The sequence below is a fragment of the Dermochelys coriacea genome, chromosome 14 (assembly GCF_009764565.3).
Source record: "Dermochelys coriacea isolate rDerCor1 chromosome 14, rDerCor1.pri.v4, whole genome shotgun sequence".
In the NCBI taxonomy this organism is placed as follows: Eukaryota; Metazoa; Chordata; order Testudines; family Dermochelyidae; genus Dermochelys; species Dermochelys coriacea.
This window is the reverse complement of record NC_050081.1, coordinates 27040906-27053374: the sequence shown is the minus strand read 5'-3', so window position 1 is coordinate 27053374 and position 12469 is coordinate 27040906. Positions and strand designations below refer to the sequence as shown.

Genomic DNA, 12469 nt, shown 5'->3' with positions numbered 1-12469 from the left:
AATGCCTAAACCTCACTTGAGGCCTCAGGTAACTGGTCCACGAATTTGCACAGAGCTGTCCAATTAAGGAAATCGTATTTGGATAGCAAAGCTTGTTGATTGGCGATCTGCAGATGTAGGGACAAGGATGAGTAGATTTTCCTGCCCAGAAGGTCCAAGTGCTTGGAGTCTCCATCTTTGGGGGTGGATTTCAATCTGACCTGTCAGGCCCTGTCATTCACCACCATTACAATGAGAGAATTCAGGGCCGGATGGGAATAGAACCCCTCAAATCCCTGCACTGGAACGAAACAGTGCTTCTCTATGCACCTCCCCACTGGCGGTACAGATGCCAGTGTGCTCCAGAGGGCTTTTACCAGTTCAAGGAGCGTGTCATTGATCAGGAAGGCAACTCACCCAGGGACAGATGGCTGTAGATTGTCCACCAATGTGTGAGTGTTCTATGTAGGAACTCTGCCTGAATGCTGAGCTATGTGGCATAAAAGGTCTTGGTATGCCTTAAAGTCTTCTGGTATGGAAGGGGAGGATGAACCAGGCAACACAGCATCATCTGGAGATGAGGACAAGGCTCTTGATTGAGCCAAAGATGGATCTGGCTCCCGGGATGACATACCCTGGTGGAAGGACTCCGGAGGCTCTATGGCGAGGAAGCCTGCTGATGCCTGGGCTCATGGCTTATCTGTAGCCATCACTGTTGATCTGGCAGGTGATCTCATCTTTGAATGGAACAAGGAGTGAGATCTCTGCGAGCAAGCGGTGTCCCACTGGGTCCATGGTGGCCACTGATATGGGTATGGCATCAGGAGCCAGCAGGCACTAGGCCAGGAGCTTTCGTCCCAACCATGGGGCGCATGGCAATCCTGAGAGCCATAACCGTCCATTAGCAGCCCTCGGTGCTCATTGAGTTATGCAGAATGGATGTGGAAGAACCCTGGGATCTCGGTGACGGGGTGGAACACCACCAGAGGGAGTGGGGCTCATGACTTCTGAGGAGAAGCTGAGGGAACTGGGCATATTTAGTCTGCAGAAGAGAAAAGTGGGGGGTGGGGAATTTGATAGCAGCCTTCAACTACCTGAAGGGGGGTTCCAAAGAGGAAGGAGCTAGGCTGTTCTCAGTGGTAGCAGATGACAGAACAAGGAGAATCATAGAATATCAGGGTTGTAAGGGACCTCAGGAGGTCATCTAGTCCAACCCCCTGCTCAAAGCAGGACCAATCCCCAACTAAATCATCCCAGCCAGGGCTTTGTCAATCTTGGATTAAGGAGCAATGGTCTCAAGTTGCAGTGGGGAAGGTCTAGGTTGGATATTAGGAAAAACTATTTCACCAGGAGGGTGGTGAAGCACTGGAATGGGTCACCTACGGAGGTGGTGGAATCTCCATCCTTAGAGGTTTTCAAGGCCTGGCTTGACAAAGCCCTGGCTGGGATGATTTAGTTGGGGATTGGTCCTGCTTTGAGCAGGGGGTTGGACTAGATGACCTCCTGAGGTCTCTTCCAACCCTGATATTCTATGATTGTATGATTCTGATACTGGCTCTATCCCAACTACCAGGTGGGGTGCAGTGCTGAGAGACACAAGGATTCAGCAGCATATTCAGTTGCAAGGGCTATCGAAGGTGCAGTCCTAGGAAAGCCTTGGACCAGTGATGAGGTCAGGACCAAAAATAAGAGGAGGTCTGCAGCTGACCGGTATGCCTTATGCTGTGGATACAATTGCTACTGGCATCGCTAGCATCAGTACCTGACTTGACTGATGCCTGGAGGCTGGAACTGGAGATGGGGGCACAGGATTTCTGACTTCCCTACTTGGTACCAGAGAAGGGTCAGAGGTACCTGCGCCATCCTGCGTCGGCCACTGGCTGGTCCGTGATCTTCCTGGGGGAGGCAGAAGGGTTTCCTGAGACCTGGAGAAGTCTCAGTTGGTCTTACAAGACCTCTTCCTTGATGCTATCAATGGGGAACAGCTCCTCCACCTATTCGGGGAGGTGCCTGCCCCTGAATGGGTGGCAGTGCTCTCAGAGCCAGAGGGCAATCTTCAGCCCAATGAGGGCCTCGGTACTGGATCAGGCCACATGGCCTGTTTGAGCAGGTGCCCCTTGAGGTGAAGGTCCCGAGCCTTTTCTTGAATTGAATTTCTTGAATTCTGCAGATTGAACAACGCTCTTTAAGGTGGGCCTCACCGAGACAAAGCAAGCACCACGTATGGAGATCACTGTTAGGGATTGCTCCTCCATATAATGGACAATGTTTGAACTCACCATGGAGCCAGACTTTAACAACCAACACTCACTCACTTTTTACAATAAAACTAGGCTAGGACTAATCGTGAGGTTATGAGACTAGAACCACACAGAGCTCTGACTCCAGCCATGGGCAGTAAGAAGGAACTGAGGAGGGTCGGGGTGGTGGCACTCCATATGCCATGGGAGGGGCCACAGCCACGAGGTGCAAGCACAGCCCCTCTACAGGTACTGCTAGTGCTAGGCAAAACCTTCAGCTGTGGTGCACTAGGTGCACACACACCTAAGTGGAATACACGTCTGCATCTACTTGAAGAAGAACTTAGGATCTAACCTGGTCCGCAGAGTATGCTCACTTGTGAGAAGGTCACCACACATTGAGTTGGCAGGCCTGGAAGTTCAAGATAATTTTCCTAGTGATCCGAGCACATTTGATATGGAAATTACTGAGACCAGGTAAACACCGAAGCCCTTGATGGCCTTTTAGAATACAACCACCCAGCTGCCTTTTTTAGCTGGTAACACTGCCATAGTATTTGCACTATTCCTTATAGGAAACATGATGGGCTACTGCAGCAATCTCCCTCTACTCCCACTTAAATACAGAAAGGAGTTTCCTAAGTGTTTTAGTGAAGAAATGCAGATGATAGTGTTTTGCTGGCACCCAACCCCAGGTCTGTAGCAGATGCAATCCTAATAGTAGTACAGCGACCCAGTGTTTGCAGGAGAACCAAGTTGTGGCAATGTTAAGGGAAAATCCTGAGAGAACTCGTGGGAATTGTATCAGGACCAGTGACTGAGGGAGCCGAGCTGCTCCGTGTGATTCAGGTTCACAATTCAGGGTACTTATGGGACAGATTTGCCATTGCTGCTCAAGGTTTGCACAGCAGTAAGTGTGCTTCCCGCCCCCCTATCTGTGCCTGTTAAAGTGAGTCAACTCTTTCCTTTCACATGCAGACCTTGCAACACTTATCCACCCCTTTGTCACTTATCAGCATGGCACCTAAGCCCCTCACAGTCTTTGATGAGGTTAGCTGCACAACTCCCCGTGAGGGAGGGCAGTGCAATTCCCATCATTTCATAGAGCAGGAACTGCAGCCCAGAGAGGCTAAGTGACTAGCCCAAAGTCACACAGGGAGTGTGTGACACAGCAGGGAACTGAACCTAGTCTCCCCAGCCCACAGCTAGTGTCCTAACCACCAGACCATCCTGCCTCTTTAAGATTGCAAGACTAGACTACTCTAATACTCTCTGCATGGGGACCATCACATCTGTGACTGCTTGGAAGATGAAGCTTGTGCAGAAATACAATGGCTTGCTTGTTAGGGAATGCCTTTACCAATGTGCTTTGGAAGCTGCACTGTCTGCCTAGCAGGTTCGAAGTGCAGATCAAAGTGTCCATTTGGACCTTCAAAGCACTCTCAGGTTTGGAACCTGGAAGACCACCTCTCCCTGTGCCAAACTGCTGGCTGTAAGCAGTGGAGCTCTCGGGGCAGGGACAGCATGTTCTTTATGAATATGCTAGCCTCTGAAATTCCCTTCCCCCTCCTCCACAAGAGCCTGGATTTTTGGCCTTCTGTATGTACTGTAAGAGCTGTATTTTCCCCTCGCATTTGGAGACAAGACTGATGAAAGGGGATGTTATTTTGCTTGTTGGCAGGCAGCTGTAGCTGTAATTATCAGGGTAAGACGGGCAGCTCGTAAACAAGTTATTATACGAGTTTCCATCTCATTTCTTACTGTGACACATCAAAGGATACAGAGCCTGGGGCAAGCACTGAGTTATTATTATACAAAGCAATGAATAAGCTGCATTTATGTATTCCAGGCTCCATTTTCCTTGTGCTCTGTCTCAGACAATGTCCAGAGCCTTGGCAATGGAGCAGCATTCCAGGGCCACGCAATGGAGCAGCATTCCAGGGCACATTAGCTAGCTACCTGCAGACTATGGATTTTACTTGCCCTAGCTGCAGTTTCTGCGAAGGCAGCAGAGCCCCGCCTGTGCTGAAGGCACTTAGCACCTCTCTGGATTTGGCTTTCTCAGACATCTTGGGGCTGAGCACCAGGAAAACCCTGGGTTAGGTTAGATGGGCTGAGGCCCAGAGATTTCTTTGAAAGAGTAAATCTGCTTCCAGGATTAAGCTATTCATTAGGGGTGCGGGGTCACTGTGATGAAGTCCCCACACTAGTAGGGCCGGCTCCAGGCACCAGCTTTCTAAGCAGGTGCCTGGGGTGGCATTGAGAATGGGGCGGCAGTCCGTATCCCACAGCGGCAATTCGGCAGCAGTTCCGCCGCTCTTCCAGGCGCGGTGGCAATTCAGTGGCAACTGCTTGGGGTGGCAAAATTGGTAGAGCCGCCCCTGCTCACTAGTCCCTCCTTGCCAGCTGCACTGCATGCCTTGTGGAGTGGCTGCCACACTGCAGCACAGCTGGCTGCCAACAGGGCTCCTGGCCCTGCAGTATAGATCCCAGGAAGAGACAGCACAGAGTAGGGACTTCAGTCTTCTGTGGGGCAACTCCAGATCATGTGCACATGTCCCTTGCTGCCTGTTCTCCCGGTCTGCCAGATCCAGCAGGAGCAGGGGGCTTTGGAGTCTGGTGGTGGGTGCCAGGGAACAGGGGAAGAGCCCCGAGCCTGGTGGGTGCATGTGTGTATGCAGGCAATACGTGTGAGTGTGTGGCTGCATTCAGAGTTTGGGTGGGGGTTCTCAGCATGGGGGAGATAAGTGTGCCAGGTATCCACTAAAAGTCCAGTTGGTAGCAGGGGCCAAGGCAGGCTCCCTGACTGCCCTGACTCCACGTGGCTACCGGAAGTGGTTGCCAGATCCTGGCGGCACCTGGGCCACCAGGGAGGCTCCGCATGCTGCCCCTGCCCTGAATGCCAGCTCCTCAGCTCCCATTGGCTGGGAACCATGACCAATAGGACCGGTAGGGGTGGCGCCGCAGGTACCCCGCAACCCAAACCTCCTCCCGCACCCCAACTCCCTGCCGCAGCCCAGAGGCCTGCACCCCCCAAACTCCAACTCCCTGCCCCAGCCCTGAGCCCCCTCCTGTACCCCAAACCCTTCATCCCTGCCCCCACCCCCACCCCAACCCCCTGCCCCCTCTTGCACTCCAAACCCCTCATCTCTGGCCCCACCCCATCAGCCCCCAGGCCATAGTTTAGCCCTCCCAGACTCACCTCCACTTCCCTTAGGGTTCTTCACCCACCCCAAGCCTAGGAGGGCTGCAGTGGGTCCCCTCTCCCACTTCCCAGGCTGAGAGTGGCAGCCCTGGCCCCCACGGGATTGGGGCTGACATCAGGAGCACCAGCCAACCGGGGCCGGCTGACAGTTGGAGGCTCTCCTTGCGGCATGGCGGGACTGCTACAGTCAGCCCGCCCTGCGAAGAGGTCAGCCCTGGGTGGCTGTGACTTCCACTGTCATCCCCCAGGCTCATTGCCAGCGGGAGCCCTCGGCCACCCAGGGCGAACTGACAGCAGCTGAAAAAAAAAATCCTGATATTTGAGAGTTCTCTCACGAGAACAGGAGTCAGGCTTAATTTTACTTAGAAATTGTGTCCCTCGGATTTAGTTCGGGAGAGTTGGCATATCTGCACTTGTAAATGAGGGGGAGGGTGGACTGGCAGGCGGAGGATGTGGGCAGGGAACAGGGAAGGTCTAAGTTTGAGGGGAGTGTGTAGGACGAGACTGGGATGAGGATAGAGCAAGGAGAGGTCACAGAGGGATGAATACAGCTTGCCTCCACCCTGTCCCTTTCTGTACAGTTCCCCCGTTTGTCACTCTGACAAGTTGAAAGGGTGCGAGGGGGGGCCCTATTCCCATACACCTCCTCTAGCTAAACAGTTCCCAGTTACACACCATAGCAGTGTCCCAGTGTTTCACTCAGAGCATATGGCCAATCTGCAGAGAGTGGAGCATGTGGTACCTGCATCACTGCCAGCTATTTTGAGCACAAAAGTCAGCGATTTATGGAAGTTTTAGAAGATGCAGCCACATCCCTTGCAAGGCTGTCTGTGGACAGCTTCTGCTGCTGCCTCTGTGCTCCTTATCAACTCCACCAGGAGCCAGAGGAGCTGCTTGATTTACAGATAGGCAAAAATAAACTATTATATAAAAAAAACATTGTTTTGATAATGTTCTCAGATCATGTGTTGTCTCAAGAGGATCATCCCAAGGCTCTCTCCTTCCACCTAGTGGACAGAATCAACCAACATATTCATAGTTTTGTAAAGGCCAGTAATTGTGAAAGCTATGAAGAATAAGGTCCACATACTCAAAGGTACTTAGGTGCCTAAGCCTCAGATTTAGGTGCCTAAGTCGTAGTGTTAGGCACCACTGAGTCCACAAAACCGCTGCGTGGCTGCCACTGAACCCTGCAGGTGTTAAACTCACTTGGCACCTAACTTTTCGCTGTAACAGTTCCCTAGCTGCCTAAATTTCTGCACTGGGGTATGTCCACTTCTCCCTGTCTCCTGCCTAAATTCTACTGCAAACCATGAACTGGGTGAAGATACCTGTGGGAAGATACCTGTGGGGCATGATCTGGTACGCATGATTGGGTCCCATTCAAAATATGCCTGGAGGAGGTTGTTCGGTCACTATCAGCCTTGTTACCCTGGGTGTCTTGTGCCTGTGCAACTTAGGTCCAGAACTCTGACCTCAACAGCCTGCCAGCAACCCACAAGCCTCATGCACATCAACCTGCAGATGGGTCATCAGTAAGGTCGGGAGCAAAGCATACAGGCATTAGAGCTTCTCAGTGACAGGATAGTAGGGAATGTTGGCAAAACGATATATTTTCTCAACACCCTGTTCTTGGAAATGGCTGGACCAGTTTTGTTGGAACTTTCCAAAAAACTTCAGCATAAGGCAGACACTACGCATGGGAAATTTTACCCTGAACAGTTAAAATTTGTTGAAGTTATAAGGAACTTATAATAGAAAGTATTGGCCAACTTTAATTAGGGGTTTTGCTGCAGCTCCATCACTGACTAACTGGAAGGACTAGGATAGAAATCATAGGCCAAATTGTCTTTCAATAGATTTGTAAGTCCTATCTAAGACACGTTGGGCCCTCTTCTTTCTACCCACACCGCTCTCACTGAGGTCCCCGGTGACCTCTTTCTGGCCAAACCTAAGGGTCTTTACTCCATTTTCGCCCACCTCTGCTGCTTTTCACTCTGTCAGCCATCCTTTCCTTGCCGAGATCTTTTCCTCCCAGCTTTTCAAAATAACATCCTCTCCTGGTTTACCTCCTGCCTGCCTGACAGTTTCTTCATTTCCCTTCCTGTGGGTCCTCCTCTACCCTGTCAGTGGGGTATCCCAATGCTGTGCCCTTTGCTCCCTGCTTGTCTCACTTGACTCCCTGTCTCTCATCAGCTCACTGGGTTTAGGTATCAGCTCTATGCTGCTGACTCACAAATCTCTCTTTCCACTATTGATGTTTCTCCTTCCATCCAATTTCCTAGTTTGGCCTGTCTCGCCGATATTGCCTCTTGGATGTCTTGTCATCCGTTAAGCTTAACGCAGCCAAAATCAAGCTCCTTCTCTTCCTTTCCAAATCTTCACCAGTCCCCCGCTTCTCTATCATTGTTGACAACATCTCCATCCTCCACACCACTCAGACCCACAATCTAGTGGTTACTTTTCCCTCCTCCCTTTTCCTTCCCCCATACTGCAAATTCTGCTGCTGCTTCCTCATCACCTCACCAGGAACATCTTTTTCTTCCCATCCCAACAGCCTCATCTCTCATTCTGGCCCCCTTTGCACCCCACCCTAAGTACTGCAACATACTCCTCTCTGACTTGCCTAATTCAGTTTACCAGATATGAACCTCAAGCCTCACCCACTCACCAGCCTGAGTGGATTTCCGCCTCGCTTTCTTGATCTCCTCTTCTGTCTTGTTGCTGAGCTTTATCTCCAGCTGCTGGGTTTTCATTTCCAGATCCTTCTGCCTCTCTGTCAGGGCTTTCCGGGCCTTGAATAAACAAAGCACACCAGACATGCCTTACAGAAGAACTTCCAGCTGCCTTATGATGTCTATAGAGTCCGTCTCCTCCCAAATTAAATCATCCCAGTACAGCACGTAGGTACTCTGTAGTGATGTACATGCTGGGGACATTTTATGTCACCCAAAGTGTCCTTTGAAGTATCTCATCAGCTTCAGCCAGCCTGTCTCAGCAGTGATTAGGTTTGAGTACAGACAACTCTCTTTTGCAAACCAAGAAGCCAAGTGAAAAGCTGAGGGAATCGTCCCTCCTGACTTAGATTGAAAACACTCTATGGCAATGACAATGCAACCTGCACAGGTGATCATGCACCAAGCAGCACAGAGCCCTTCTTAGGGCTGCTCTTGATGGCTCTGTGGTCTGCTTAACAAACCACAGACACTGGGGACCTGGCCAGGCAATTTCATGAGAAGAAATGACAACTTACAAGAACCCGGATGTTACCCTATAGTTAATGACCCATTAGCGCTGGGTGAAATTTTCTGGATGAATCATTTATTTGCCAAAAATGTAGTTTTAAATCAGCTGCAGCTACTAGTGAGTACAACAATTGGGTTTCCCATATTGCAGGTGAGTGCCCTAAGCACTGGACTCTTGGGTCCTCGGGGGGTGGGTCTCTCAATTTCCTCTTAAAGCTGTTCCATTCTACATAACTAATCAAATATTTATTGCAGCAGGGACTGGAACCCACATAGCCCCCAGATCACCAGGCTTACAGAGTCACTCGTCTGCTCTTTCTCTGGCTCAATAAATATTTAATATTTGTACACAGTGCTACAGCTTCAGCAAGAGAGCCCAGCCCCACAGCCCCAGAATATCTGACAGCTCAGTGGATGGGACCCTTGGCTGTAATACTAGAAACCCAAGTTCAAGACCCCTGTGGCTGATGTAGAGCAGGACTATGACCTTAAGCCTTGCAGTTTAAAAGCAAGAGCCCTAATCACCGGGCTATAGGATCTGGAGTGGGGGGTACCTCTTTCTTTAGAGGCTTTGTGAATGGCATTTCAAATTTAATTTGCTTTTAATAGAAGAAGTAGTTTAAAATGCCTGAAATCTAAGCGATACATTCATATGTCCCAAAATGTTTGTTTCACTGAGAAAACCAAAGAATTTTCATTTTGGGTTGATCTGAAATGTACTGGGATTGGTTTTTTGGTTTGACCAACAAACGGATGAATTGATTATTGCTCAGCTTTAGTCCGAAGTAGCGAGGCCTCATGTTATAAGGGTTAGCGATATTAAACACCAGATTCATTTGACAGTCCTAATTGCTGCCCCCTACCATGTGGTCTTATGTTAGGGACACAAAGCCTTCTCCACTTTGTTCCTGTTACCTTCTGGGGGTGGCTAGTTGGGGTCCCCATCTTCAGCAGCTGCTAAGGGGGGGACACTGCCACCCCCAATTTGACAGATATGCACTAGTGTCATCAAAGGAAGGACTGCTGCCCTCCCCACATAGTGCTGGCAAACTGAAATCAGGTTGCCTAGGGTGCAAGGGGTTTCCCCTGTGATAAAGAGAAACTGCAGAGAAACTGGTGATCTGGGTCAGGTCTGGGGCTTGAAGGGAGATGGGGCACTGCAGGAGGGAGGAGGAAGCCGTGGGTCTATTCTTCCTGTCTTGGGGCACAAGAACAGGTGAAATTAAAAGGTGGAAAATTCAAAACTGATAAAAGAAAATACTTTTTCACAAAATGTGCAATCAGCCTGTGGAACTCACTGCCACTGGATGTCACCGAGGCCCAGAAATTACCAAGATTCAAAGGGGGATTGGACATTTTTTGTAATACAAAAATATCCAGAGTTATCATAGTAAATACCAAAAAGAGAGAATGTTGAAAGGAATACAAACCCTCCTGCTACCAGGCGCTGAGTATGAGGGGCTAAGAGGACACTTTCATGGGGAATCATTGCCCCACATCTGCTACTGCAGGGTTCTGGCACTTTCCTAGGCAGTGGTAGCTGCTGGCCACTATCAGAGACAGGATCCTGGACTAGATGGTCCTCAGGTCTCATGCAGCCTGGCAATGCCTACATTCCTATGACATGTAAGTATAAGGCTTGGGGTATGTGCCACAGCTTCTTGCCCATGCCCTCGCCTCTTGCAATGGGTGAGAGTAATTACAGGAAGGGAAGTCCAGTGGCTAGGGTACTGCACAGAGATGCAGGGAATCTGCTTTCAATTCCTGGCTCAGCCACAGGCTTCCTGGGTGACCTTAGGCAAGTTCCTCAATCTATTCTGTGCTTCAGTTCCCTTCTGTAAAAGCAGGGATAGCATTTTCCTGCACCACAGCAGTGTTGTGAGGATAAAATTCATGAATGATTGTGAGGCATTGACACTACAATAATGAAAGCAGTGCAGATAGTCCAAAAATATGAATCAGCTCCAGTCACTAATGGAGCAAGCCAAACACTCAGCCCTTGCAATACTGTCCATTGAGAAAAAAAAAACAACTGTTGGAGAACTGGGCTCCTTCAATGTGCCAATTGAATTCATATACAAAAAGGTTTTCACAGTGCAATTCAGAATAAGTTTAATCTACAGAGTGCTTTATATCAGTCTATTTCTGTGTAGCAGAGGTAAAATGTCCCTAGACAGCCAGGGAAGAAAAAGTATACCTTGAAAAGCAAGCAAAAAAGAGCTCAGTTCACCTACTCTAGAAAAGTTTCAGAGTAGCAGCTGTGTTAGTCTGTATTCGCAAAAAGAAAAGGAGTACTTGTGGCACCTTAGAGACTAACAAATTTATTAGAGCATAAGCTTTCGTGAGCTACAGCTTAAGATGAGCCATCACCAGCAGTGGGGGGCGGGGGGGGGGGGGGGGAGGAAGGAAAACCTTTCATGGTGACAAGCAAGGTAGGCTATTTCCAGCAGTTAACAAGAACATCTGAGGAACAGTGGCGGGTGGGGTGGGGGGGAGAAATAACATGGGGAAATAGTTTTATTTTGTGTAATGACTCATCCATTCCCAGTCTCTATTCAAGCCTAAGTTAATTGTATCCAGTTTGCATATTAATTCCAATTCAGCAGTCTCTCGTTGGAGTCTGTTTTTGAAGTTTTTTTGTTGAAGGATAGCCACTCTTAGGTCTGTAATCGAGTAACCAGAGAGATTGAAGTGTTCTCCGACTGGTTTTTGAATGTTATAATTCTTGATGTCTGATTTGTGTCCATTTATTCTTTTACGTAGAGACTGTCCAGTTTGACCAATGTACATGGCAGAGGGGCATTGCTGGCACATGATGGCATATATCACATTGGTAGATGCACAGGTGAACGAACCGCTGATAGTGTGGCTGATGTGATTAGGCCCTATGATGGTGTCCCCTGAATAGATATGTGGACAGAGTTGGCAACGGGCTTTGTTGCAAGGATAGGTTCCTGGGTTAGTGGTTCTGTTGTGTGGTGTGTGCTTGCTGGTGAGTATTTGCTTCAGGTTGGGGGGCTGTCTGTAAGCAAGGACTGGCCTGTCTCCCAAGATCTGTGAGAGTGATGGGTCGTCCTTCAGGATAGGTTGTAGATCCTTGATGATGCATTGGAGAGGTTTTAGTTGGGGGCTGAAGGTGATGGCTAGTGGCGTTCTATTATTTTCTTTGTTGGGCCTGTCCTGTAGTAGGCGACTTCTGGGTACTCTTCTGGCTCTGTCAATCTGTTTCTTCACTTCAGCAAGTGGGTATTGTAGTTGTAAGAATGCATGATAGAGATCTTATAGGTGTTTGTCTCTGTCTGAGGGGTTGGAGCAAATGCGGTTATATCATAGAGCTTGGCTGTAGACAATGGATCGTGTGGTACCCAGAAGTCACCTACTACACAACAGGCCCAACAAAGAAACACAAATCAGACGTCAAGAATTATAACATTCAAAAACCAGTCGGAGAACACTTCAATCTCTCCGGTCACTCGATTACAAACCTGAGAGTGGCTATCCTTCAACAAAAAAACTTCAAAAACAGACTCCAACGAGAGACTGCTGAATTGGAATTAATATGCAAACTGGATACAATTAACTTAGGCTTGAATAGAGACTGGGAATAGATGAGTCATTACACAAAATAAAACTATTTCCCCATGTTATTTCTCCCCCCCACTGTTCCTCAGATGTTCTTGTTAACTGCTGGAAATGGCCTACCTTGCTTGTCACCATGAAAGGTTTTCCTCCTTCCCCCGCCCCCGCTGCTGGTGATGGCTCTTCTTAAGTGATCACTCTCCTTACAGTGTATATGATAA

General features: G+C 49.1%; 1 protein-coding gene across 9 annotated transcripts in view; it reads right to left on the bottom strand.

The window, feature by feature from the left end:
• GAS7 (growth arrest specific 7) overlaps positions 1 to 12469 on the bottom strand; it is a 224225-nt gene that overhangs the window by 22529 nt on the left and 189227 nt on the right. For all 9 annotated transcript variants that reach the window (XM_038371401.2, XM_043496449.1, XM_038371403.2 and 6 more), the window contains one exon: positions 8096 to 8219. In XM_038371401.2, the coding sequence (XP_038227329.1) occupies positions 8096 to 8219 (124 nt within the window). The remainder of the gene's footprint in view (positions 1 to 8095; positions 8220 to 12469) is intronic.